Here is a 27,283-nt window from a genome sequence, read left to right on the forward strand (position 1 = left end):
ATGATTGAAGTCGGCTGGGAGTCGGGGGGGGGGCGTATCCGCCCTGGGAAATTTTCTAATAGTTTTAATCTTTACTTCTAATATCTAATCAAAACTTCAATAACTCGTCAAATTTTCTTATTTGTAATTGAAACACCAAATAAGCGCAGATAACGTCATATTCCTTAAGGTTTTCGATTCATATGCTAACATATAAACAGCAAACGGTTCGTGGTAACGAACTGTAAAGGAGCGACCCGGCTCAATAATAAACGAAACTCTAAAAAACGGAATTTTAATACTAATAGATACATCAGAAGAGTCGCATTTTTATGACGATTTTTAAATATATAAGTTTAATCAAATTTAGTCTTATATATAAAAAGTTACGAGCCTGAGAAAATATGCCTTATTTTGGAAAATAGGGGGAAACACCCACTAAAAGTCATAGAATCTAAACAAAAATCACATCATCGCATTCAGCGTATTAGAGAACGCTACTGTTGAAGTTTTAAGTTCCTATCTACAAAATTGTAGCCCCTTGTAACTTGCAGCCCCTCCCGCGGGGACTTTGGGGGTAAGTTGTTCCTAAAGACATAGTTATTAGGTGTTTTTACTATGGTGAATAAAATTACTATCTCAGAATTTTGATCCAGTGACTTTGGGAAAAGATGAGCGTGGGAGGGGGCCTAGGTGCCCTCTGATTTTTTGGCCACTTAAATAGGGCACTAGAACTTTTAATTTCCTTTAGAATGGGTCCTTTTGCGACATTCTAGGACCACTGAGTCGATATGATCACCCCTGGGAAAAAAAAGAAAAAGAAAATAAACACGCATCTGTGAGCTGTCTTCTGGCAAAAAATGCGAAATTCCACATTTTATAGATATGAGCTTGAAACTTCTACATTAGGGTTCTCTGATACTCTGAATCTGATAGTGTGATTTTCGTTAAGATTGTAGGACTTTCAATGGTTGTTTTCCCCTATTTTCTAAAATAAGGCAAATTTTCTTCAGGCTCGTAACTTTTGACGGGTAAGACTAAACTTGATGAAACTTATATATTTAAAATCAGCATTAAAATGCGATTCTTTGATTTAACTATTGATAATAAAATTCTATTTTTGATTTGGTTACTATTGAGCCGGATCGTTCCTTACTACAGTTCGTTACCACGAACTGTTTGATGTAAGGGTATTAACCTTTTATACAACGTGTAACGTTACTGGAATACTATCATGAATTCCTAATAATTGGAACATCTATATATATATATATATATATATATATATATATATATATATATATATATATATATATATATATATATATATATATATATATATATATATATATATATATATATATATATGGGAATAGGGAATTTTGAAAAATTCGGATTTTTGGCAACCAAAAACGAACAGAAATTATTTAAAGGAACTTTCCGAAAGATAAGTTGTAAAGATAGGTAAAGGCCATAGTAAACTCAGAAGAAGTAAAAAGCTACAATAATTCAAATTCAAAACGACCAACAATTACCATTAAAGAACAAACGAAAACCAAAACGAACAGAAATTAAATAAACAGTCCTAGCAAAAATAATACAACAGATACTAATGTAAATGATTAAATAATTATTGAAATGAGTGCAGCTTAAACTGAATATTCAAATCAAGCTTAAAATAAACAAAAATATTTTACTATTGAAGTATAAATAAAACCCAATGCGAATATAAATTAAATAAACAATCATAGCGAACAAACATGCAACAGGTACTAATATAAAGGAATAAATAAATCTTAAACGAGTAAAACTTAAATTGAATATTCAAATCAAGCTTAATACAAACAAGAACCACAACAAAGAAGAGTTTGGGTAATCCCTCCTTCCCTAACTGTAAAAGTCTAAAACCCACTGCGTCATTGGCGCTTTTGATAAAAGCGAATTATAGTACAAATATTTTCTTATGTACTTAACATTGAAAATAAGAATAAAAATTACAGTAGAATTACATTTTGAACTCACAACCGCTCAGCAATTAATATTATTTTGTATCAAATATTCAGTTTAATTTTTTTTTTTCCAGTACTGTTCAAGACAAATATGGTTTCGCTAAAAAACAATAGATTGGCTACTGCCACCCCCCCCCCCTAATTGTAAAAGTCTAAAGCTTAATGCGTCATTGACGTCTCGCTGAGAGCGAATTATATTATAAATTTTTTTCCAGTTTTACAGCATTAAAACTGAAAATAAAAACTATAGTGAAATAAAATTTTGAACTGATGAGCTTTCAATAATTAAAATCATTATATATCAAATATCCAGTTTTATTTTATTAGTTCTTTCCAAGACTGTTCAAGACACATATCATTTTTAGTTCTACAAATGTTGCAACAATAAATTTTGTATTAATAACTGCTTTCATTTTGGGATTATAAGACTTTACCCCAAATAGCGGAGGCAGTCCCCTCCTCGTATACAGAGTAATTTCTGCGTGTTTCATGTCTTGAAATATATCTTTACTTTCATTCTTTTTAAATATACTAGTCTTTATTATATTTACTTAGGTCGACACATCCTCTCCCTTCCAGCCTACGGATAGTAGACAATAATCAAATAGTAGGCTGTGCGTAAAGTGAGGTCCAATACACCTTTCTTTGGCTATAATAAGAGAAAGATTGAGATGGTTAGGGCACGTTCTGCAGATTAAGAATGACAGATTGCCAAAGACTGTTCTTGTCGGCCAACCATATAGGGCCAAACGAAAAGCAGGTCGTTCCCGGCTGGGGGTGGGAGGAAGTCGCAAGGACATATTTGAGGAAAACGGGAACTTCGTAGGAAGGCGTAAAGAGGGGGGCATTGAATTAGTTGTTATGGAGGAGGACAGTGCATAGCTGTGTTGGCCTCATGCGGCTTGGTGCTGCCGTGAATTGTTGACAGTATAGTAGTAGAATTTAGTAACCGAACCGAAAAACCAGTATTTCACAGCTACAATGTAAATTAATAAGAATAACTCAGATAATACAAAAAGAGAACAAACCACAGCAAATGCATTAAAAAAACAAGGGATAAAAGAAAAAAAAAGTACTGCCAAATTATAAACACTTCAACTAATTGCATTCATTACTTGAAACGATTCGTGTCAATGAAAATTTACTGTACTAACGACCTTGTAGCTTTGCAAGTATTAGCTAAAGACAGGTTAACTTGCTCACTTTCATTCCTATCATGGTGTACAAAAGATGTAGAGTGTACAAAATAACATGGTGAACAAAAATGGTGTACAAATAACATGGTTATAAAAATGGTGTACAAAATAACATGGTGTAGAGTGTACAAAAACATGGTGTACAAAATAAAGTAGAGTGTTACTTTTTACGATTCAGAGTAGGAAATAGTCTCAGTAGATATTACCTGCTGTAAATTTAGTTAAGATAGGGAACCCATTGAAAATTTTAAGAGATATTTGCTCACTCTTATTCCAAAAAAATTTTATCGTATAGCTCCAGACAAAGCGCTCATCAGAAAAATACCACCAGCCTAGCTGGGTTTTCAATTTTGTAGCGCAAAAAAGTGTACTTACGGGTGAAAGCAATTGAATTGAGGTTTGAACAAATTTTGGGGAGGAAATCATTGTATGTCGTGTTTGATGTCCATGATTAGGCAGCAAATCATTTTTCATGGCAAAATTTCTGTGAAGCAGACTTTTTGTGGGAACATTAAAGCAGGCATACAGTATTTTCATTGCTTTCCCTTTTTGCTTTCCCTTTTATATGAAATAGAATGAGACTAAATCAGTTTTGTATAAATTTGCTGTTTTCACTTAGTTGGCTGCATAAAGTTTAAGTCTAAGCCCTGTCGACTAGCATACAAAATCCATTAGTAATATAATAAACAACATTTATAAAAAAAAAAAAATAAGTCTTGGACTTCAGAGGGAAAAGGAGAGAGTTGCAAGGTCACACCCAATTCATTCACACAAGACCAAACGGCATATAAATCGAGCTCTGGTCCAGATATTTTGTAATTTGGCTAAAAGCATATTAACAATAAGATTTAGCGAATGCAAAATTGAATATAAGCACCAGAATCTTTCATAATTAATTTAGCTACTAGCACCAGCTAGCTTATAAGTTAAATTCATTTGAACTTCTTTTTTAACTTAGCGAACCCCAGCTTGGTTGTGAATTTCATTATTAATCCTTAGGCAATAGATACACATGGTGTGCTAATAAATGTCGACATTCCCCAGTGAATGTCCGAAATCCTTTTTTTTTTTCATTGGATTTAGTCGTACTGCCAGTGAAAATTTTCAGTTTCCTGCAAGGTTTGATAATAACAAGTTAGGTTGGATTAATTTTGATTAGGTTAGGTTGGGTTGTGTTAGCTTAGGTCTTTAACCCATTTCTGATATTTATAACAAAATTTAACATAACCAAATCAAACAGTTTTTGGTAACGAACTGTAGTAAGGAGCGACCCGGCTCAATAGTAACTAAAACTCTAAAAAATGGAATTTTGATACCAATAGCTACAACAAAAGAGTCGCATTTTACTTATGATTTTAAATATATAAGTTTCATCAAGTTTAGTCTTACCCATCAAAAGTTACGAGCCTGAGAAAATTTGCCTTATTTTAGAAAATAGGGGGAAACACCCCCTAAAAGTCATAGAATCTTAACGAAATCATACCATCAGATTCAGCGTATCAGAGAACCCTATTGTAGAAGTTTCAAGCTCCTATCTACAAAAATGTGGAATTTTGTATTTTTGCCAGAAGGCAGATCGCGGATGCGTGTTTATTTGTTTATTTGTTTTTTTTTCCCAGGGGTCATCGTATCAACCCAGTGGTCCTAGAATCTTGCTAGAGGGCTCATTCTAACGAAAATCAAAAGTTCTAGTGCCCCTTTTAAGTGACAAAAAAAATTGGAGGGCACCTAGGCCCCCTCCCACGCTAATTTTTTTCCAAAGTCAACGGATCAAAATTCTGAGATAGCCATTTTATTCAACGTAGTCGAAAAACCTTATAACTATGTCTTTGGGGACGACTTACTCCCCCACAGTCCCCGTGGAAGGGGCTACAAGTTACAAACTTTGACCAGTGCTTACATATAATAATGCTTATTGGGAAGTGTACAGACGTTTTCAGGGGGATGATTTTTTGGTTGGGGGAGGGGTTGAATATGTTGGGGGCACTTTCCATCGATGAATTTGTCATGGGGGAAGAAAATTTCCATGAAGGGAGTGCAGGATTTTCTAGTATTATTTAAAAAAAACAATGAAAAAATAAATATAAAAAGTTTTTTCAACTGGAAGTAAGGCGCAGCATTAAAACTTAAAACGAACAGAAATTATTACGCATATGAGGTGCTCACCTCCTCCTAATACCTCTCTCTTTACATTAAAGTATTTTTAATGATTTCAACTATTTATGATTCAGGGGTCATTCTTAATGAATTGGGACAAAATTAATCTTTAGTATAAAGAGCGAGGTACTGACGAGGGGATGAACCCCTCATATATGTAATAAAACATCTGATTACAAAAGTTCGTTACGTAAGCTAATTTATAAGTTATGTTTATCTTTTACTAATAAAAATATTTGTAGAAAATTAAAAGTTCTAGTTGCCTTTTTAAGTAACCAAGAAATCGCAGGGCAACTAGGCTTCCTCCACCGTTCCTTTTTTTCTCAAAATCATTCGATCGAAACTAAGAGAAAGCCATTTAGCAAAAAAAAAACTTGCAAATTTCGTGTTAATTATTCCTCTGCGGAGAGCCAAAATCAAAACATGCATTGATTCAAAAACGTTCAGAAATTAAATAAAAAAAAAACAAGTTTTTTTAGCTGAAAGTAAGTAGCGACATTAAAACTTAAAACTAACAGAAATTACTTCGTATATGAAAGGGGCTGCTTCCTCATCAACGCCCCGCTCTTTACGCTAAAGTTTGACTCTTTCTCTCAACTCTTCTTTTTAAAACAGTGAAAAAGTTTAGCTTAAAGAGCGGGGGCGTTGATGAGGAAGCAGCCCCTTTCATATACGAAGTAATTTCTGTTATTTTAAGTTCTAATGTCGCTGCTTACTTTCAGCTAAAAAAAAACTAGTTTTTTTATATTTAATCTAACTTAACCTAACCTGAACTGTGATAATCTAACCTAACTTTAACTTTTACCATCATAGCTTGCATAAGACTGAAAAAGCTGGATCGCAAAGCTAATTGAATCCAGGCAGGGAAAAGGGAATTTTGAACGTTCACTGGAGAATATCAAAATTAACCAGATTTTGGAAGTTCATGGTAAAATATACATATTTTATCAGCTGATAACTCAATTATGTCTCAAAAAATAAGTTCTCAAACTGATATCCATTCTCCTCCGGACACTGCTGAAAATGTAAAGCGATGGAATGCCACACATCATGGCGCCATCCATGACGCGTGTCCCTGACACGACATGGACATGGTACCGTCCATGACATACCACACATGGCACTGTCTAATCCACCTGTTTTGTAAGATTCCATCAAGAAAAGATCCAACATCACGATGGTAGCTTGGAGGTGCTATTTCTACATCGTGATAGTAATTCGTGTTGGTGGTCCCTTGTTAAGCTCCCTCATAAATTGCCTTTGCTCTTCTTCTGTGTTTTCACACTTCCAGTAGAATTTCGGAGCAGATTTACTTTGTTCAAAATCAAGTCTGGCTGCAAGCTTCAGTATTGCTGCAGCCATATATATATATATATATATATATATATATATATATATATATATATATATATATATATATATATATATATATATATATATATATATACATATATATATATATATATATATATATATATATATATATATATATATATATATATATATATATATATATATATATATGTATATTTATATATATATATATATATATCAGCAGCTAAAATGTATTTAAAACTATATAAGATTTTAAGAATAAGGATACCTAATCAGATTCTGTATTCAAATCTTCTATCGGAATCAATGAAAACTACCTAGATACATAAACCTTGTTACGATGATAAACCTAAGACTTAATGTTAAACCAAAGACTTAATGTTAAACCAAAGACTTAATGTTAAACCTAAGACTTAATGTTAGCCAAGTTAGGTTAAACCATAAACCTAAGACTTAATGTTAGCCAAATTTTAGCATCAGCTGAATGTTGGTGTGAGCTAAATCCCATTATGAGTAGGCCTTTATTAAGAAAATACAGTAAAAAGCTACTAACTTCTCGGTGTAAACCCTGTGACATAGAAGGGACAGCGTTGATATGCTACTACACCTGCAGGTGTGCTGTTCCAGCATGCCCAACCGTCAAAAATTCCTGGACAGTAGACAACATCTGCAAGAGAAATAAAGACTTTGCAAAAAAGTATGAATGAATACAGACCCTCTCATTTAGGATGTCAACAAGCCATGATACTGTTTATATCTGCGAAAAGGATCTTGAATTGCAAATATAAATAGAGATCATTCATAGGAAGAAAAAATATACAAGTTTTACTTCAAGCCACCTATAATGCGGACGACGTGCTGGAATGCGTTATTCTCGACCAGAAACCTCAATATAGACTTAGACAAACATTCACCATTTGCCTATTTTGAAAAGAAAAATAAAAGATCGAAAAATTAAACAACATTTCCTTACATATCAAACAAAACATGTCAAGCGTCATAATACAGCATTTCTTTTGGGTCAACATTTACCTTAAAAACTTTTTCCACGAAATAAGTTTTCCAAAAAATGTAAACAGCTGTATTAAACTAAAAATGAGCAGAAATAAAGTAAAACTATTTTCAAAGAGTAAAACTACCAAAACAACATCAATAAATTAAAGAAAACCAAAAACTAACAGAAAGTACAATAAATAACCGAGTCAAACTCAAAACGAGTAAAACTACGATGAGTGGGCTAACCCCCCCCCCCCAATCGCCTTCTGAAGACCAGGACACAATTTTCATGTCGCTAAAAACAATCTTTATTTCTAGCTGAGTTTTGCTATTTATCAAAACATAAAAAAAATCATAAACAAGATCATTAAATCAAAATAAAATTTATGTGAATTAACACTTTAATATACATATACTGATTTTTTTCTAAACAGTCTCATTAATTTTAGATTTTTAAAAGTTAAAAAAGTGAAAATATTTAAAATGTGTTTCGTTTTCAGTAAAGTAAATTTTTTCTGGTATTCAGAAGGCATGGCTGGGGGGCGTCAGAAGTGATGGGGGTCTAGTTTCCATTACAACCATAGGGGGTATATTATTGGAGTTACCAACCCCTCAAGACGTTATTACGCGCGCCTGGGTTTTACGCAATAGTTTAGTGTACTTGTTTGTTATGTAATGGTATAGTACACCTGACTGTCATGGTAAATTAGGCTACACCTGTTTGTTAATATTGCGTTACTTGTTAACTCTCAAGGTCTGCTAGTCAAACGGAGAAGCCTACAGAATAGGGAGTGTTTACCTATAATGAGGATGCTGTAATCTTGTGGGACTTGGTAGATTTATTGAGGAGGACGAAATCTCGTGTGACTTGTTATAGTCAAGCGAAAAATTTCCGGTTGTATGTGGGAACAGTGCACACGTGGGTGTTACATATTGACGGTGTACACACGGTTTCTTAAGTAATAACGTTATACACATGAGTGTTTTGAAATGACGGCGCATACGTGGGCTGTTGCATAATAGGATGTGTTTTTTCTTTGATTACTTAAACATCCTACGAGGGCTAGAGAAAAAACCTTCAGGGTCCGCCAATGAAGATGCAAAACGTGGGCGTTACGTGATAATTCTTTCTTTGATTACTTGAAAACCCAAGGATGTAGTAGAAAATCCTTAAGGGCCCGCATGTGGGGGAACTTTCTAAACACCAGAACCTTGCAACCAATTGCAAAAGGGACCCTAGCAAGCAGTTTCACCGGGGCCCTAGAAGCCAATTTCAACAGGGCCTTCGAAATTAATTCCACTAGTGACCCTGGCAACCAATTCCAACGGGGCCCAAGCAAGCAGTTCCACCGGTTTTTAGCTACAAATTCCAACAGGGGCCTAAAAACTAATTCCAACGGAGGCCCTAGCAACGCACTCCAAACGGGTGCCCTAGAAGTAAAATCCTCCGGGGCCCTAGCATTCAATTCCAACGAGACCCTTGCTTCCAATTTCCCAGCCTCCTAGCAACCAATTCCGACGGAGGCTCGTGCTAGTCAAGTGGGAAACCATCCGTTGCAACTGAAGATGGCCCAAAAGTGGATATTATGCTATTTAAGTAAAAACATCTCGAAGGCAAAACACTTACAAAAAAACATCACGAAGAAAAAAATTCTGAAGAAAATAACGTCTCAAAAAAACGTCAGGAAGAAAATTGTTTCGAAGCTCAAGAAAGTTTTAAAAAAACACACCAAAGATTAAGCAGAGTTTTGAGCCTAAAAAAATTCACGAAGAAAAAAATATTGCGAAAAAAACGTCTGGAGGAAAAAGTCACAAAGAATAAAAACATCACGAAGGAAAACTTATCGAAGTTAGGAAAACGTCTCAAAGGAAAAAACGTTACAAAAAAACACGTCTGAAAGTTTTCAAAAATGTCTCGAAGAAAAAAATGTCACAAAGAATAAAGCACGTCTCGAAGTTTAAAAAAATTTACGAGGAAAAAACATCGCGAAGATAAGAAAAAAGTCTCGAAGAAAAAACGTCAGAAAAAAGATCGATCTCTAAGCTAAAAAACACCACAAAAATGGCTCGAAGTTAAAAAAAACATAATGAAGTTAAAAAAAACTCGTCAAGAAGAAAAAATATCGCAAAGTGAAAAATGCATGCTCAGACACACATGCGCAGGGACAGAGAGACAAAATACAGAGTCAGATACAATAACATACAAAGACAAATACCGGGACATGAGAAAAATATGCTCTAACATACAGGCAGAGAGAGAGACAAAAACACCCCCATAAATACACAGAGTTAGACACATACAAACCCAAACACAAATAAACACACAGGAGAACAGACACTAAGACACACAAGCACTTAGAGAGAGAGAGAGAGAGAGAAAAAAAGAACACATACACATACAGAGTCAGTAAATACGAATTCAAATAGGGATAAAATCCTTTTAATAGACTGTAAGAATTTCACAAAAAAATAGATATTTCAATCACGTCTACAGTGACCGTCATCAGTAATAATATTGATGACGTATTACTACTAATGACAGTCAATGAATATGTGACCGAAATATCTACTATTTTTGTGAATTTTATTACTCTCTATTAAAAAGATTTTTATCCGTATTTGAACTTTTATTTACTGTTATGGAAAGGCGGTTTTGTCTTCGAAGTCATTTACACATAGCCAGACACACCAAAACACAAAGACAACATTGAGACATGCAAACAGAAGCTCAGTCACACAGTCACGGTGGAAAAGAGACAAAAACACGCACAAACACACAAAGTAAGACACACAAACACATAGGCAAGGTGAGAGAGAGATACAAAAAACACACATAAACACATAGATTCATGCAAAAACACAAAGAGGCCGTAAACAAACAATCAGACACATAGGCATGGTGAAAGAGAGACAAACAAAACACAAACACTAAGAATCATACAGACAACCACACAAAGAGAGAGGAAAAAACAGGCAAACGCACAGTCAAACAAACAGGAACAGTGCTAGAGACAAAAACACACACAAACAGACAGAGTCAGACGAAAAACATACAAAGACAGACACACGGACAGGCAAACACACAACCTCACAAAAAGTCAAAATGAGAGAGAGAGAGAGAGAGAGAGAGAGAGAGAGAGAGAGAGAGAGAGAGAGAGAGAGAGAGAGAGAGAGAGAGAGAGATATATATATATATATATATAAAACAAACACTAACACAGAGAGAGAGACGCACACAAACACAGACACAAAGAGAGGCAAAGACACAGTAAGACTCTTAGGCATGGTGAGAGAGACAGGGAGAGAAACACACACACAAACATAGCCAGAAACACCAAAACACAAAGACGGACAGTGAAACATACAAACAGAAATTCAGTAGCACAGGCACGGTGGGAAAGAGACAAATCACACACATAACACACAAAGTCAGACACATAAACACATATCTAAGGTGAGAAAGAGACAAAGAACAAAAATAAACATACAGATTCAGGCATACAAATATACAAAGACAGATACAGAGATACAAGCACAAAGGCACAGTGAGAAAAAGAGAGACAAAAAACACAGAGAGAGAAACACAAACACAAAGACTGGCAAACATACAGTCAGACTCTTAGGCATGGTCAGAAAGAGAAAAAAACACAAACATACAGAGTTAGACACAAAAACGCAAAAAGACAGACACAGATAGACGAAAAGACACAAAGGCACGGTGAGAGAATGACAAACACAGATTTGGACAAACAAAGTCAGACACAGAGACAGAAAAACAGCCGCACATTCACAGAGATAGAGAGAGACAAAAGGACAAACAGACAAACAGAGTCAGATTGTCGAACACCAATAGACAAACACACTGAAAGGCAAACAGACTCTCAGAGACACAAGTACAGGGAGAGAGAGAGATACAAAAACACATGCAGATATACAAAGTCAGATACACAATCACATAAAGAGAGACAAAGAGATAAACAAAAAGACGCTCTGACATACATACATTATCATCGAGAGACAAAAAACACACGCTAATACACATAGAGTCAGACACACAATCATACAAAGACAGACCCGGTCACAGACAAACATACACTCAAACACAAAAGCACAGAGAGAGAGAGAGAAAGAGAGAGAGAGAGAGAGAGAGAGAAAGAGAGACAGAAAGACAGAGATACAGAGACAGAGAGAGAGGGGGGGGAGATATAGAGAGAGAGAAAAAAAGAGATAGAGAAGACAGAGAGAGAGGGGGGGAGATATAGAGAGAGAGAAAAAAAGAGATAGAGAGAGAGAGAGAGAGAGACAGACAGACAGACAGACAGACAGACAGACAGACAGACAGACAGACAGACAGACAGACAGACAGAAAGAGAGAGAGAGAGAGAGAGAGAGAGAGAGAGAGAGACAGAGATCCAACAACACACACAAACCCAAAGAGTAAGGCACACAAACAAAGACAGACACAAAAAAGCTAGAAAATCAATGTCATTTATATGGGTATTTCAAGCAAACTTGCAGTGTTTTTAAAGATTCAGCCTTTTTTGGCATGCTAGTAAGTTAGGTTTACTTAACCAACACAGGGTAGGTTAGGTTAGCTTGTGTTACGTTAGATGGCAGCCCATATCTCTCTCATCGTTTTTGTCTCTCTCTCACCGTTCCTGTGTGTCGGACGGTGTCTTTGGCTGTCTCTGTGTCTGCCTTTGTGTGTTCGTGCGTCTGACTCTGTGTGTTTGTGTGTGTTTTTGTCTTTCTCACCGTTCCTGTATGTCTGTCTGTGTGTTTGCCCGTCTTTGTGTTTGTCTTTGCGTGTTTGTATGTATAACTGTGTGTTTTGTCTCTCTCCCTCTTTCTCTCTCAATTTGCCTATGTGCCTTTTTGTTTCTATGCCTATTTTTGGGTATTTGTTTGTCTGACTCTGTGTGTTTTTTGTCTTTTTGTATGTCCCTTTCTCGAGATACAAAAGACACAAACACACACGCAGAGACAGACAAACAAAGACACAAAGTCAGACACACGGACAGGCTAACACACAGTCATGCACACAGGCAAATTGAGAGAGAAAGAGAGATAAAACAAGCAAAAACACACAGAGTCAGACAAACACACAAACACAAACACAAAAACAGACAAGCACAAAGACACAGTGAGAAAAAGAGAGACAAAACATACAGAGAGACGCATAAATACGCAGACACGAAGAGAGGCAAAGACACAGGCAGACTCTTAGGCATGGTGAGAGAGAGAGAATGGCAAACACACACACAAACATAGCCAGAAACACCAAAACACAAAAAAGACAGAGATACAAACAAAAATTCAGTAACACAGGCACGGTGGGAAAGAGACAAAAACACACACATACACACAAAGTCAGACACACAAACACATAGCCAATGTGAGAAAGAGACAAAGAACACAAACAAACACACAGATTAAGGCATACAAACACACAAAGACGATACATAGAGACAAGCAAAAAGGCCCAGTGAGAGAAAGACAGACAAAAAAACACAGAGAGAGAAGCACAAACACAAAGACAGGCGAACACACAGTCAGACTGTTAGACATGGTCAGAGAGAGAGAAAAGGAATACACAAACATACAGAGTTAGACACAAAAAGACAGACACAGACACACAAACAGACACTCATAATTACAGGCACGGTGAGAGGGTGACAAACACAGATTCAGACACACAAAGACAGACACAGAGACAGAAAAACAGCCACACTTACACATAGATAGAAAGAGACAAATGGACAAACAGATACACAGAGTCTGATACTCAAACACAAATAGACAAACACAGTGAAAGGCAAACAGACACTCAGAGACATAAGCAGAGGGAGAGAGAGATAGACAAAAACATATGCAAATACACAAAGTCAGACACACAAACACATAAAGACAGACACAGAGATAAAGAAAAAGACGCTCCGACACACAGACATCATCATAGAGAGACGAAAAACAAACGCAAATACAAATAGAGTCAGAAAAACAAGCATACAAAGACAGACCCGGTCACAGACAATCATACGCTCAAACAAAAGGCACAGAGAGAGAGAGAGAGAGAGAGAGAGAGAGAGAGAGAGAGAGAGAGAGAGAGAGAGAGAGAGAGAGAGAGAGAGAGAGAGAGAGAGAGAGAGAGAGACAGACAGACAGACAGACAGACAGACAGACAGACAGACAGACAGACAGACATACAGAGATACAGAGATCTAACAACACATACAAACCCAAAGAGTAAGGCACACAAGCACAGACAGACACAAAAAAGCTAGAAAAACAATTAAGTTTTATTTGTATTTCAAGCAAACTTGCACTGTTTTTGAGAATTCAGCCTTTTTTGCATGCTAGTTCGTTAGGTTTACTTAACCGACACAGGGTAGGTTAGGTTAACTTAAGTTTCGTTAGATGGCGGCCCATATCTCTCTCATCGTGTTGTCTCTCTCTTACCGTGCCTGTGTGTCTGACGGTGTTTTTGCCTGTCTCTGTCTCTCTCTGTCTCTCTCTCTCTCTCTCTCTCTCTCTCTCTCTCTCTCTCTCTCTCTCTCTCTCTCTCTCTCTCTCTCTCTCTCTCTCTCTCTCTCTCTCTCTCTCTCTCTCTCTCTCTCTCTCTCTCTCTCTCTCTCTCTCTCTCTCCTCTCTCTCTCTCTCTCTCTCTCTCTCTCTCTCTCTCTCTCCGTTTCTATACGTCTTAGCGTCTGTTTGCATGTCTTTATATGAGTCTTTGTGTGTTTTATGTCTATTTCTTTGTGTGTTTCTGTCACTCTCTGCGTGTGCTCGTGTGCCTGAGCGTCTGTTTTTCTGTCTCTGTGTTCTTCTTTAGATGTTCTAATGTCTGACTCTGTGTATTTGTATGGGTGTTTTTTTTCTCTCTCTCTCCCTCTACCTTTATGTCTGAGCGTGTATCTGCCTGTGCCTGCATCTGCATTTGTGTGTTTTTGTATCTGACACTGTGTGGTCTATTTTTTTCTTTGTGAAGTTTGTCGTTTGTTTTTCAACTTCAAGATGTTTTTTAAACTTCAAGAAGTTTTTCTTCGTGATGTTATATTTAACTTCCAGATCTTTTTCTTTGTCATGCTATTTTTAACTTATCAACGTAGTTTTGTCTTTGTGACTTTTTTCAACTTCGAGACATTTCTTTCTTCTTGACCTTTTTTCTCTTTGACCTTTTTTTCTCCGAGATATTTTTTTGTTCACGGCTTTTTTTGTGACGTTTTCCTTTTAACTTTGAAAATTTACTTTTTCTTTGACACATTTTTTCTTTGAGACGTTTCTTTTTCTTCTAGACGTTTTTTTGTTACTTCAATAACGTAACATCCATGTGTGTGCCGTCTTCAGTATAATTCTGGACTTCCCAGTTGACTAGCGAAGCCCCCGTTGGAATTGGTTGCTAAGCAATCGGTGAAATTGGATGCAGGGGCCCAGGTGGATATATGTTTTATGGCTCTGTTGGAATTGACTGCTAGGGTGCCCGTTCTAATTTGTTGCTAGGACCCCCGTCGGCATGGATTGCTAGGGTACCAGTAGAATTGCTCAGGGCCTGCCTTGGAATTGGTTGCTTTGGCCCCGATGGTATTGATCTCAAGTACTCAAAGAAAAAACTATTACGGAATGTACGCGCTTGCATTTTGGTTGGTGGGCCCTAAAAGTTTTTCTTTAGCCCTCGTATGTTTTTTAAGTAATTAAAGAAAAAACACTCCCTTTTATGTTATAGCCCACATATGTGCTGTCATTACATAGAACTCATGTGTGCGCCGTGATTACGTAACATCCACTTTCTGCGCTATCATTACGTAGCACTCAATTGACTGTAACAAGTCATGCGAGATTGCGTCATCCTCAATAAATCTACCAAGTCAAGCAAGATTACATCCTCCTCAAGATACGTAAACACTCTGTATTATGTTAGCTTCCCCGCTTGACCAGCGGACCTTGAGATACCATGACAATAAGGTTTACTACACCATTACATAACGTACAAGTGCACTATACTATTTTGTAAGACCCAGGTGCGCGTAATAAAGTCTTGAGGGGTTAGTGGCTCCACTAGTATAACTCCCATGGAGGGAAAGGAAACTGGAGCCCCACCACTGCTGGGGTCAGTCCCACTCATCTTAGTTTCAGCTCATTTTGAAACAAGAACAACAGTGAGTTGATAAATCAAAGTAGCCAGCTAGGTATTCATGGAGACTCCTGTTGGAAAATATGTAATTTCCCTCTAGCATACTAGCTAAAGGGGATTTGCTGAAATCATTTTAGAGAACAGCAACTACAACCAGTTGGTAAATGGAAGTAGCCAGTTTTCAATTCATGAAAATTGCTATTGGAAACGTGTATTATTTGGCTCTTCGCTGTAGAGCGGAAAAGTGAATCGCTGAACAAAAACCACAGTAGTATCCCCTCTAATCGTTTAAAGAGATACATGGAGGTTAGACGTGGAGATACTAGCCCACCGAGATATTATTACGCGCACCAGCGCAATACTTAGCTTACCTGTAACGACATAGCACACCTACGTCATAGGCTTGTTGCTTGTTACACAATAGGGTTTGTTTACTTATGGTGTTATGTAATGGAGAATGCTTTCTTCAAGACACAGGTGCGTGTTACGTAATAGGGAATATTTTTAGAAGATGCAGGTGCATGTTAAATAGTAGGGAGTTTCCTTTTCGAGATGCAGGTATCCCTTACATATTAGGCTTTGTTTACTTTTGTTTTTAAAGTCTACGAGACCCAGGACATCTTTACTTAGTGATTCCTTTGGTTTTTACACAATGGGGTTTGTGTTTTACATAACCGAGAGTATTTTTTTTCTTAAAAAACCTACGAGAGGCAGGAAAAATCTTTAGGGTCCCCGCCAAATCAGGATTTCTTTTTTTGTTACATTATAAAGTTTGGTTGTTACATAATAGAGAGTTATTTTCTTTGATTAATTAAAAATTCTAAAAGGGCCAGGAAAAACTTCAGGGCCAGCTTGTGGGGAATTTTGAGATGCCGCGGCCCCTAGCAAACTTTACCAGCGGGAGTCCTCTAGTAACATTTTCCAACGGGGCCCCTAGGCAAGCAATTCAAGTAGAACCCCTAGCAACTAATTCCAACGGTGGTGGATCTAGCGGAAAGTTCTAACCGGGCCCTAGAAACCAGTTCCAATGGGGCCCATAACAACCAATTCAACCGGGGGCCCTTGCATATAATTTCACAAAAGCCCATACCAACGAATTTTGCCAAGCCCCTAGCCTAACCACTCGGGGCCTAGCATCCAATTTCACTGTGGGACCCTAGCATCCAATTCCAATGGGACTCCTAGCATCCGACTTCATCGGAACCCCTATCAACCTTTTCTACCGTGGCTCCTAGCAACATTTTTCATCGGGAGTCCTAATAACCTAACATAGGACCATTTTCCACCGGAAGGCTCCTAGAAGTCAATTCAACAGGGGTTCCAGTGAGCGATTCCAACGGGGACCCCTAGCAACCAATTCAAACGGAGGTCCTAGTGAGAAAACCACCCAGGAGCTGCTTGTTATATAATTGGTTTTGTTTAATTTTGGTTGTTAGATAATAGGATTCATTAGGGTCTGTTAGTTTAGTGGGAAATCTCCAGTGGTAACTGATGGGGATGCACACTTGGTTAGTTACATAATACTTTAAGAGATCTCATTTTTTTTTTAGTGCGTTTTCTTTTCTTCTTAAGGAACCTTTATCATCTAGAAGTTTTTGTCCACATTAGTATTTGAAAGGGATAGGGCTGCCATGGAATGGAGAGCTAAACTGGTGAACTATGAAAGCCTTTTCAATATTATGATTTTTTGTTAATTTTTGCATGAAAACCTATTGTACGCAAGGAAAATCTCCTGTTCCCGCTTACTAGATTGATTAAAAGGATTGCGTATTCCCAAATGGGTGCAATAATTCACATTCAGGGGTAAAAAGTGATTATTAGAACTTGTTAACAGTTGATATGAAACCTGCATGTTAAGTAATACTTTTAAGGTTGTTATCAGATCATATTGGGGCATATTCATAACGTATTTTCTGTAACAGAATCTTTCAATCTATTGCAACTTGAATAAGCTATAAGAGATCAAATAAAAGTGAGAGTATCATTAGGACTAGAATATGATACACCTTCATATATGATCAAAAGTCTTTCTTTTCCTCTTCATTCCACCGAATTTGGCAATTATATTAGAGACAATCTAAAAAATCCTAGAAATAATTTACAGAAGGAGATGGGTTTTTTATTAGAGGTGAAGTTTTATGCACACTTTAATTAACGTTTTACAAAACTCCTATAAACAAAAATAAAGAATTTGGCATTTTTGGCTAGAAAAAAGATCACGGAATTGTGTGTGCTGTGGGAGAGTCTTTTTCGCTAAAATAAATGTCTATATTATCCGTTTACTTTGTTGGACTACCTGCACCTTTAGAAAGGAATGCAATACCGTAAGGCATTACAGCGTCTGAAACTCGATTTGCAATATGTGCATGGTTTTTCGATAATCCTAAATCAATTAACTATCTCAGAATGTTCATGTAATAGCTTTTTGCACCTTTATTGACTAGAATTTTTGTGTTGCACCACAAAATCACTGAAAACGCCAGTTCGCTTTGGAGCAGTCTTTTTTGGCAAAAATAAATGTCTATGTTAGCAATTGATTTTGTAGGATTACCTGTACTCTTAGAAATGAATTTGCTGCTTCATGGCATTACTGCTTCTGAAACTCGAGTCTCAATATGCGTTTAGTTTATTAGTCATTCTAAATCAATTGATTATCTCAGTATTTTCACAGAAATATCAAAAAGAAAGATCACGCATGCGTGTGTGCTGTGGGACAGTCTTTTTGGATAATATAAATGTCTATGTTAGCCCTTTATTTAATAAGACTACCTGCATCTTTGAAGACGAATGAGCTACCGTATGGCCTCAAAAAACTCGAGGTTCAATATTTGTATAAATTTTTGATAATATTAAATCAATTATCTATCTCAGAATTTTCACACAATAGCCTTTTTGACTTTCTTTTTGGTAGAATTGTTGTTTTGCAACACAAAATGGCTGAAAACACCGCTTACTGTGGGATAGTCTTTTTAGCTAAATAAATGTCTATGTTACCCGTATATTTTATAAGACTATTTGTTCTTTTCAAGAACGAATGCACCACTGTACGGTATTACTTTCTCTGATACTCGAGGATCAATATGTGTATGGATTTTTGATCTTTCTAAATAAATTAACCATATCAAATTATTCATAAAATAGCTTTTATGGCCTTAATTTGGCTGGAATTGTAGTTTGGCACCAAAAAATGGCTGAAACACTGCTTTGCTGCTGGACAGTCTTTTTGGCTAAAATAAATGTCTATGTTAGTTGTTCATTTTGTAGGAATACCTTCATCTTTTAAAGACAAATGCACTATCATGCGGCAGTACTGCCTCTGAAACTCGAGGCTCAATATGCGTACAGTTTTTCAATATGTCTAAATCCATTAGCAATCTAAGAATTTTTACACAATAGCATTTCGGACTTCTTTTAGTTAAAATTGTGGTTATTCACCACAAGGTGGCTGAAAACGCCAGTTTGCTGTGTAACAGTTATTTTTGGCTAAAATAAATGTCTATGTTAAGTATTATTTTGTAAGACTACCTACATCTTTAAAAACAAATGCACCACCTTACGACATTATTGCCTCTGAAACCCGAAGCTCAATATGTGTATAGACTTTCGATAATTATAAATCGATTGATAATATTAAATTTTCACACAATAGCTTTTTCGGCCGTTTTTGGATAGAACTGTTGTTTTGCACCACAAAATGCATGAAAACCTATACCTTTTGAAAACGAATGCACTATCATACGGTATTGCTGCCTTTGAGACTGAAGGCTCAATATGTGTATATTTTTAAAAATTCTAAGTCAACTGACTGTCTCAGAATTTTTCGCACTTTTGACTAGAATTGTTGTTTTTCAACACAAAATGTCTAAAACCCCGCTTTGCCTTGGGAGATTTGGTTTTGGCTAAAATAAATGTCTATGTTAACCGTTATTTAGTAAGACTACCTGCACCGTTAGAAACAAATGTGCAAACTTACGGCATTACTGCCTCTGAAGATCAAGGCTCAATATATGCATGCATTTTCGATAATTCTAAATCATTGAACCGTCTCAAAATATTCCCTAAATAGTTGTTATGGATTTCATTTTTTAGAATTTTTGTTTAGCAACAAAAATTCGCTGAAAACGCTGCTTTGCTGTGGGACAGTCATTTTTGGCGAAAATAAATGTCTATGTTAACTGTTATCTTTTAGGACTACCCGTACCTTTAGAAACCCATGAACTGTCGTACGCCATTAATGCCTCTGAAACTCGAGGCTCAATACGTATAGTTTTTTGACACATATAAATCAACTGCCTATCTCAGAATTTTCATACAATAGCCTTTTTGACTTTCTTTTGGGTAGAATTGTTGTTTTGCAACACAAAATGGCTGAAAACACCGCTTACTGTGGGATAGTCTTTTTAGCTAAATAAATGTCTATTTTACCCGTATATTTTATAAGACTATTTGTTCTTTTCAAGAACGAATGCACCACTGTACGGTATTACTTTCTCTGATACTCGAGGATGAATATGTGTATGGATTTTTGATCTTTCTAAATAAATTAACCATATCAAATTATTCATAAAATAGCTTTTATGGCCTTAGTTTGGCTGGAATTGTAGTTTGGCACCAAAAATGGCTGAAACACTGCTTTGCTGCTGGACAGTCTTTTTGGCTAAAATAAATGTCTATGTTAGTTGTTCATTTTGTAGGAATACCTTCATCTTTTAAAGACAAATGCACTATCATGCGGCAGTACTGCCTCTGAAACTCGAGGCTCAATATGCGTACAGTTTTTCAATATGTCTAAATCCATTAGCAATCTAAGAATTTTTACACAATAGCATTTCGGACTTCTTTTAGTTAAAATTGTGGTTATTCACCACAAGGTGGCTGAAAACGCCAGTTTGCTGTGTAACAGTTATTTTTGGCTAAAATAAATGTCTATGTTAAGTATTATTTTGTAAGACTACCTACATCTTTAAAAACAAATGCACCACCTTACGACATTATTGCCTCTGAAACCCGAAGCTCAATATGTGTATAGACTTTCGATAATTATAAATCGATTGACAATATTAAATTTTCACACAATAGCTTTTTCGGCCGTTTTTGGATAGAACTGTTGTTTTGCACCACAAAATGCATGAAAACCTATACCTTTTGAAAACGAATGCACTATCATACGGTATTGCTGCCTTTGAGACTGAAGGCTCAATATGTGTATATTTTTAAAAATTCTAAATCAACTGACTGTCTCAGAATTTTTCGCACTTTTGACTAGAATTGTTGTTTTTCACCACAAAATGTCTAAAACCCTGCTTTGCCTTGGGAGATTTGGTTTTCGCTAAAATAAATGTCTATGTTAACCGTTATTTAGTAAGACTACCTGCACCGTTAGAAACAAATGTGCAAACTTACGGTATTACTGCCTCTGAAGATCAAGGCTCAATATATGCATGCATTTTCGATAATTCTAAATCATTGAACCGTCTCAAAATATTCCCTAAATAGTTGTTATGGATTTCATTTTTTAGAATTTTTGTTTAGCAACAAAAATTCGCTGAAAACGCTGCTTTGCTGTGGGACAGTCATTTTTGGCGAAAATAAATGTCTATGTTAACTGTTATCTTTTAGGACTACCCGTACCTTTAGAAACCCATGAACTGTCGTACGCCATTAATGCCTCTGAAACTCGAGGCTCAATACGTATAGTTTTTTGACACATATAAATCAACTGCCTATCTCAGAATTTTCATACAATAGCAGTTTGGCCTTCTTTTGGCTAAACTTTTGTCCTCCACTTCAAAATGGATGAAAACATTGCTTGGCTCTTTTACAGTCTTTTTGGCTGAAATAAATATAGCATTAGCCGTTTATTTTGTAGCACTACCAGTAGCTTTAGAAACGAATGCGCCAGAGTGCGGCATAACTGCTTCTGAAAGTCGAAGTCCAATATGCGTATAGTTTTTCGATAATTTTAAATCAATTGACTATCTCAGAAGTTTCACGCTATAGTATTTTGGACTTCTTTTGCCTAGAGCTGTTGTTTTACACCACAAAATGGCTAAAAACACCATTTTGCTGTGGGAGAGTCTTTTTCGCCAAAATAAATGTCCATGTTAATCGTTATTTTGTGGGAGTATCTGTACCTTTAGGAAAGAATGTGCCACCGTACGGTATTACTGCCTTTTAACTCAAGCCTGTATAATCGTATAGATTTCTGATAGTTCCGAATGAATGGGATCTCTTAAAATTTTCACACAATGGTGTTTCACCTTTTTTTTGGTCTAGAATGGTTGTTTTGCACCTCAAAATGGCTGAAAACACCACTTTGCTGTGGGACAGTCTTTTTGACTAAAATAAATGTCTATGTTATCCGTTTATTTTGTAGGACTACTTATACCTCTAGAAATGAATGCCAAACCGTAGAGCATTACTTCCTCTGAAGCAGGAGGCTCAATATACCAATAGTTTTTCAAATGAATTGACTATCTATGAATTTTCAAACAAGGCAAATGCATGTCGATTTTTTTCTTGAAACTTATTGTTTTTTTTTTCTTCGTCCAACTTGTTGTATTTTTGTTTTATCTTCACGAAAATTGTTTTATGTTGATTTTTTCTTCGTGAAACATGTCGTATGTTGATTTTTTTTTTCTTTGTGAAACTTATTCTCTGTTATTTCTTATCTTCTTGGAACTAGTTGCATATTGATTATTTTTGTTAATAAAACGTATTGTATATTGATTATTTCTTCGTGAAAATTTTGCTTGTTGATTTTATCATCGTAAAACTTGTTGTTTCTTAAGTTTTTCTTCGTGAAACTTAATGCACATTCATTTTTTCTTTCATGAAACTTATTTGATCTAGATATTTTTCTTTGTGAAACATTTGTTTCACATTCTGTTTTTTGTTCTTGAATCTTGTTGCATGCAGATTTATCGTTCGTGAAACCACAAAATATGTTGAATTTTTTCCTCGTGAAACTTGCTTTATGCTGATTTATTGGAAACTTGTTGCATTATTCATCGTGAAACATGATGCATGTTAATTTTTCTTTTATAAAAGGTTGCATATGGGTTATTTCTTCAGGGAACTTTATGTATCTTGGTTTCTGTCTTCGAGAAAGTTGTAAAATTTTTATTTCTTCTTCTTAAGAATTTTGGCAATTTGTCTTTTCTTTTCGTTAAACTTGTTCGCCTTTTTCTTACATCACAGCAGGTTAGGTTATGTTAACCTAACCTAACCGACCTAACTTAAACAGAGTATTCTAGGTTTGGTTAGATTGTGTCGCCCTCTAACCTGATCTAACATACTGTGTGTATGTTAGGTCGATTAGATTAGATTAAAATAACCTAATCTACTAGCATGTAAGAAAAAGGAGTAAAATTTTCACGAAGAGAAAAGTCAAGTTGCAACAAGGTACCTGAATTAGAAACAAAAATATAACAAGTTTTTCAACGACACAAATCAAGATACATTTAGTTTCTTGAAGAAATAATACATATACAATAAGTTTCACGAAGAAAAATCAGCATGTATCACGCATCACAAAAAATCCAACATGTAAAAAGCTTCAAGATGCAAAATATCACGATAAATTAAGTTTCACGAAAGATTAAAACAACATACAACAAGTTTCGCGAAGAAAATGTCAAAACAATCCAAATTTCATGAATGAAATCAGCATGCAACAAGTTCTACGAACAAAACCGCTTCCACAATAAGAAAAATCAATGTACAAGTTTCATGAAGAGAAAAGTCAGCATCCATCAAGTTTCATAAAAATTCCTCGAATACAAAAATCAAGATATATTAAGTTCTGTGAAGAAAAAAGTCCAAATAGAACAAGTCTCCCGAAGAAAAATATCATGATAAATTAAGTTTAAGAAAAGAATAAACCATCATACAAGAAGTTTCATGACAAAAAATATCAAGATAAATTAACTTTCACCAACAACAACAAGCACGCAAATAGTTTCACGAACAACACCCGTTTCGTGAGTAGAAACACCAGTCTACAACTTTCACGAAGACAAAAATCGATTTACGACAAGTTTCATGAAGAAGAAGTAAAAATATAACAAGTTTCTCGAAGACAAAATCAAGATACATTAAGTTCCAAAAAGAAATAATCCATCTGCAACAAATTTCACGAACAAATTCAGCATTCATCATATTTCACCAGCATGTAAGACCAAATCAACATGTAACAAATTTGACGATGAAAATATCATGATGAATTAAGTTCCACAAAAGAATACATCAACATATAAGAAGTTTCACGAAGACCAATATTAAGATAAATTAAATTTCGTGAACAAAAATCAGCATGCCACAAGTTCCATGAGGAAAACCGGTCTCACGTGGAGACAAATAAACGCATAAATTTCACGAAGAGAAAAATTAACATGGAACAAATGTTCAAAAAGAAGAAATAAAAATATAACAAGTTCTCGAAGACATAAATCAAGATGCATTAAGTTTCCTGAAGAAATAATCCACGTGCAATAAGCTTTACGAACAAAAATCAGCATGTATCATGTTTCAAGAAGAAAAACCAACACGCAACATGTTTAATGAAGAAAAATGTCCTGATAAATTGAGTTTCACGAAAGATTAAAGAAACTTACAACAAGTTTCACAAAAAATGCCGAAATGAATTGAGTATGACGAACAAAAATCAGCCCGCAACAAGTTCTACAAACACAACCGCTTTCACGAGAATAAAATCAATGTACAAGTTTCAGGAAGAGAAAAATCAAAATGCAACAAGTTTTATGTAAAAGAAATAAAAATGTAACACATTTTTCAAAGACCTAAATCAAGATACATTAAGTTCAATGAAGAAAATAATCCACATGGAACACATTTCACAAACAAAAAGCAGCATGCGTCGTGTTTCACGAAGAAAAAACAAACATGTAACAAGTTTCATCAAGAGAAATGTCTGTAAAAACTTACCTTTACGGAAGAATAAATCAACATAGAACAAAATTCATTGGAAAAATATCAAAATAAATTAAGTTTAACGTGCAAAAATCATCACTCAACAAGTTCCACGAACAATATCAGTTTCGCGAGCAAAAAATCAATATAAAAGTTTCACGAAGAGAAAAATCAACATGCAACAAGTTTCACCAAGAAAAAGTAAAAACATAACATTTTTCGAAGACATAAATCAGGATACATTAGGTTTCTTGAAGAAATAATCAAGAAAAATATCATGACAAATTAAGTTTCACGGAAGAAAAACCATCAAATAAGATGTTTCACGACGCAAAATATCAAGATAAATTAAGTTTCACAAACAATAATCAGCAGGCAACAAGTTCAACGAACGAAACTGGTTTACTGAGGAGAAAACTCAGTGTACAGGTTTCACAAATATATAAAGCAAAGTGCAGCAAGTTTCATGAAGAAGAAATAAAAAAAAACAAATTTCTCGAAGACTTAAATCAAGTTGCATTAAGTTTCCTGGAGAAATGACCCATATGCAACAGTTTTCCTGAATAAAAATCAACATATAACATGTTTCACGATGACAAAAACAATACACAACAAGTTTCGAATAAATCAGCATACAACAAGTTTCACAAGGAAAAATTCAAAATAAATTATGTTTCACGAACAATAATTCAGCATGACAGAAGTTTCACGAACAAAAAAACATGCATCATGTTTCATGAAGAAAAATATCAAGATGAAATAAATTCAAAAAAATACAACAAGTTTCAAGATGAAAAAATTAATAAGCAGCAGTTTTCACGAAAACATATTCAAGATGCAACATGTTTCATGAACAAAAGAGATTAACGTGCAACTAGTTTCAAGAAGATAAAAAAAGACGTAGGATAAATTTCACGAAGAAAAAAAATCATTATGCAACATGTATCACGAAAACAACTTTCATGAAGATAAAATAAAACTGCAACAAGTTTCATGAAGAAAAATATTTACATACAATAAGTTTCTCGAGGAAAAAAATCGACATACGTTGGCCTCGTTTGAAAGTTGTGAGAATGTCAATTGATTCAAAACTATATGCATATTTAACTTCCTGTTTCAGAGGGAGTAATGCTGTGCGGTACTGCTTTCGTTTCTAAAGGTGCAGATAATTCCACAAAATAAACAGCTAACATAAACATTTATTTTTATCAAAAAGTATGTCCCACAGCATACACGTATCTGTGATCTTTCTTCTACCAAAAGAGTAAAATTCTTTAATTTTTCTTATAGGAGCTTTGTAAAATGTTAAACTAAAGCGGAAATAAAATTTTATCTCTAATAAATCCCCCTTTTTTGCCATTGGTTGCTAGGGTTCCCACCTTCTTTAATTCAGGGAATTCTTCACATATATTTTACTCTTTATAAGCTATTTTCACGTTTTGTTTTTTGTTTTTTGTTTTAATAATGCTTGTTAGTTTGTTTCTATTTATAAAACTTGTAAATACAATAAAAGGCTTCATTTTTTATTTTTTGTCCAGGAAAAAATTCAATATATTTCACTAATGCAATTTAAGCATATTTTAGCCTCTTTACAGAAGTATACTCTTTCAAGATTGCCTCTAATATAATAAGTACTAAATTCTGTGTAATGAAGAGGAAAAGAATGACTTTTGGTCGCTTATGAAAATGTACCATGTTCTGGTCATAAATGATACTTTCGCTTTTATTTCATTCTGATAGCACAATCAAGTTCAAATAGAGTAAAAGACTATACTACTAAAAAAACATTATAAAAAAGCCCCAATATTATCTGATAAACCATCGAAAACATAACTTTGCATGCAGCTACATATGAAATCCGGGCAATTTCCAGTTTTCATTTTACTCCCTGTATGTTAATTGTTGTATCCATATGGGAACACTCGATCCTTTAATCATTCTTGTAAGCAGAATGGGAGTTTCTCCTTCTGTGCAATAGGTCATGTAGAATCAGGTAGAAAATAATCCCTTAATCATAATATTAGGAAGGTTTTCATTGTCCACCTTTCTAGCGCTGCATTCCATGGCAACCCTATCCCTTTCAAATCCTAATGCGGACAAAAATTGTTTAGATTATAAAGTTTTCCCGAGAAAAAAAAGAGAAGCATAGCCTTAGAGAAAATGAAATATCTTTTAAAGTATTACGTAACAAACAGTCTGTTTGACTCTCTTTGTTTTGACTGGGGATCCTCCACCTGACTAGAGGACTCTGACAAGTCCTGCTACGTAGCAACTAAAATTAAACAAAATTCATTACGTAGCAAGCACCTGCTGGATAGCATTGCTTGCTAGAGCCCCCGGTTGAATTGCTTGCTTGGGGTTCTCGTTAGAATTATTCACTAGGACACCTTGGAATTGACTGCCAGGGTTCCCCCAATGGAAAAGGTTGCTATGTTAGGTTAGGGGGGCCCCCAATGAAAAAGGTTACCATTGACTCCGTCTGGAAAATAGGCTATAGCTAGAGATCCCAGTGAAATTGGATACTAAGGGCCCCTTTGGAATCGGATGCC

At 35.4% G+C, this 27,283-nt stretch overlaps 1 protein-coding gene and 1 long non-coding RNA gene across 3 annotated transcripts in view; one reads left to right on the forward strand and one right to left on the reverse strand.

Moving 5' to 3' along the window:
* Positions 1–27,283, reverse strand: part of LOC136026411 (calcitonin gene-related peptide type 1 receptor-like) — a 213,497-nt gene that overhangs the window by 152,734 nt on the left and 33,480 nt on the right. For both annotated transcript variants that reach the window (XM_065702979.1, XM_065702978.1), the window contains exon 3: positions 7,230–7,343. In XM_065702979.1, coding sequence (XP_065559051.1) covers positions 7,230–7,343 — 114 coding nt within the window. The remainder of the gene's footprint in view (positions 1–7,229; positions 7,344–27,283) is intronic.
* LOC136026412 (uncharacterized) overlaps positions 1–27,283 on the forward strand; it is a 411,673-nt gene that overhangs the window by 98,546 nt on the left and 285,844 nt on the right. The window lies entirely within an intron of this gene.

Source organism: Artemia franciscana, chromosome 4 (assembly GCF_032884065.1).
Source record: "Artemia franciscana chromosome 4, ASM3288406v1, whole genome shotgun sequence".
NCBI lineage: Eukaryota > Metazoa > Arthropoda > Branchiopoda > Anostraca > Artemiidae > Artemia > Artemia franciscana.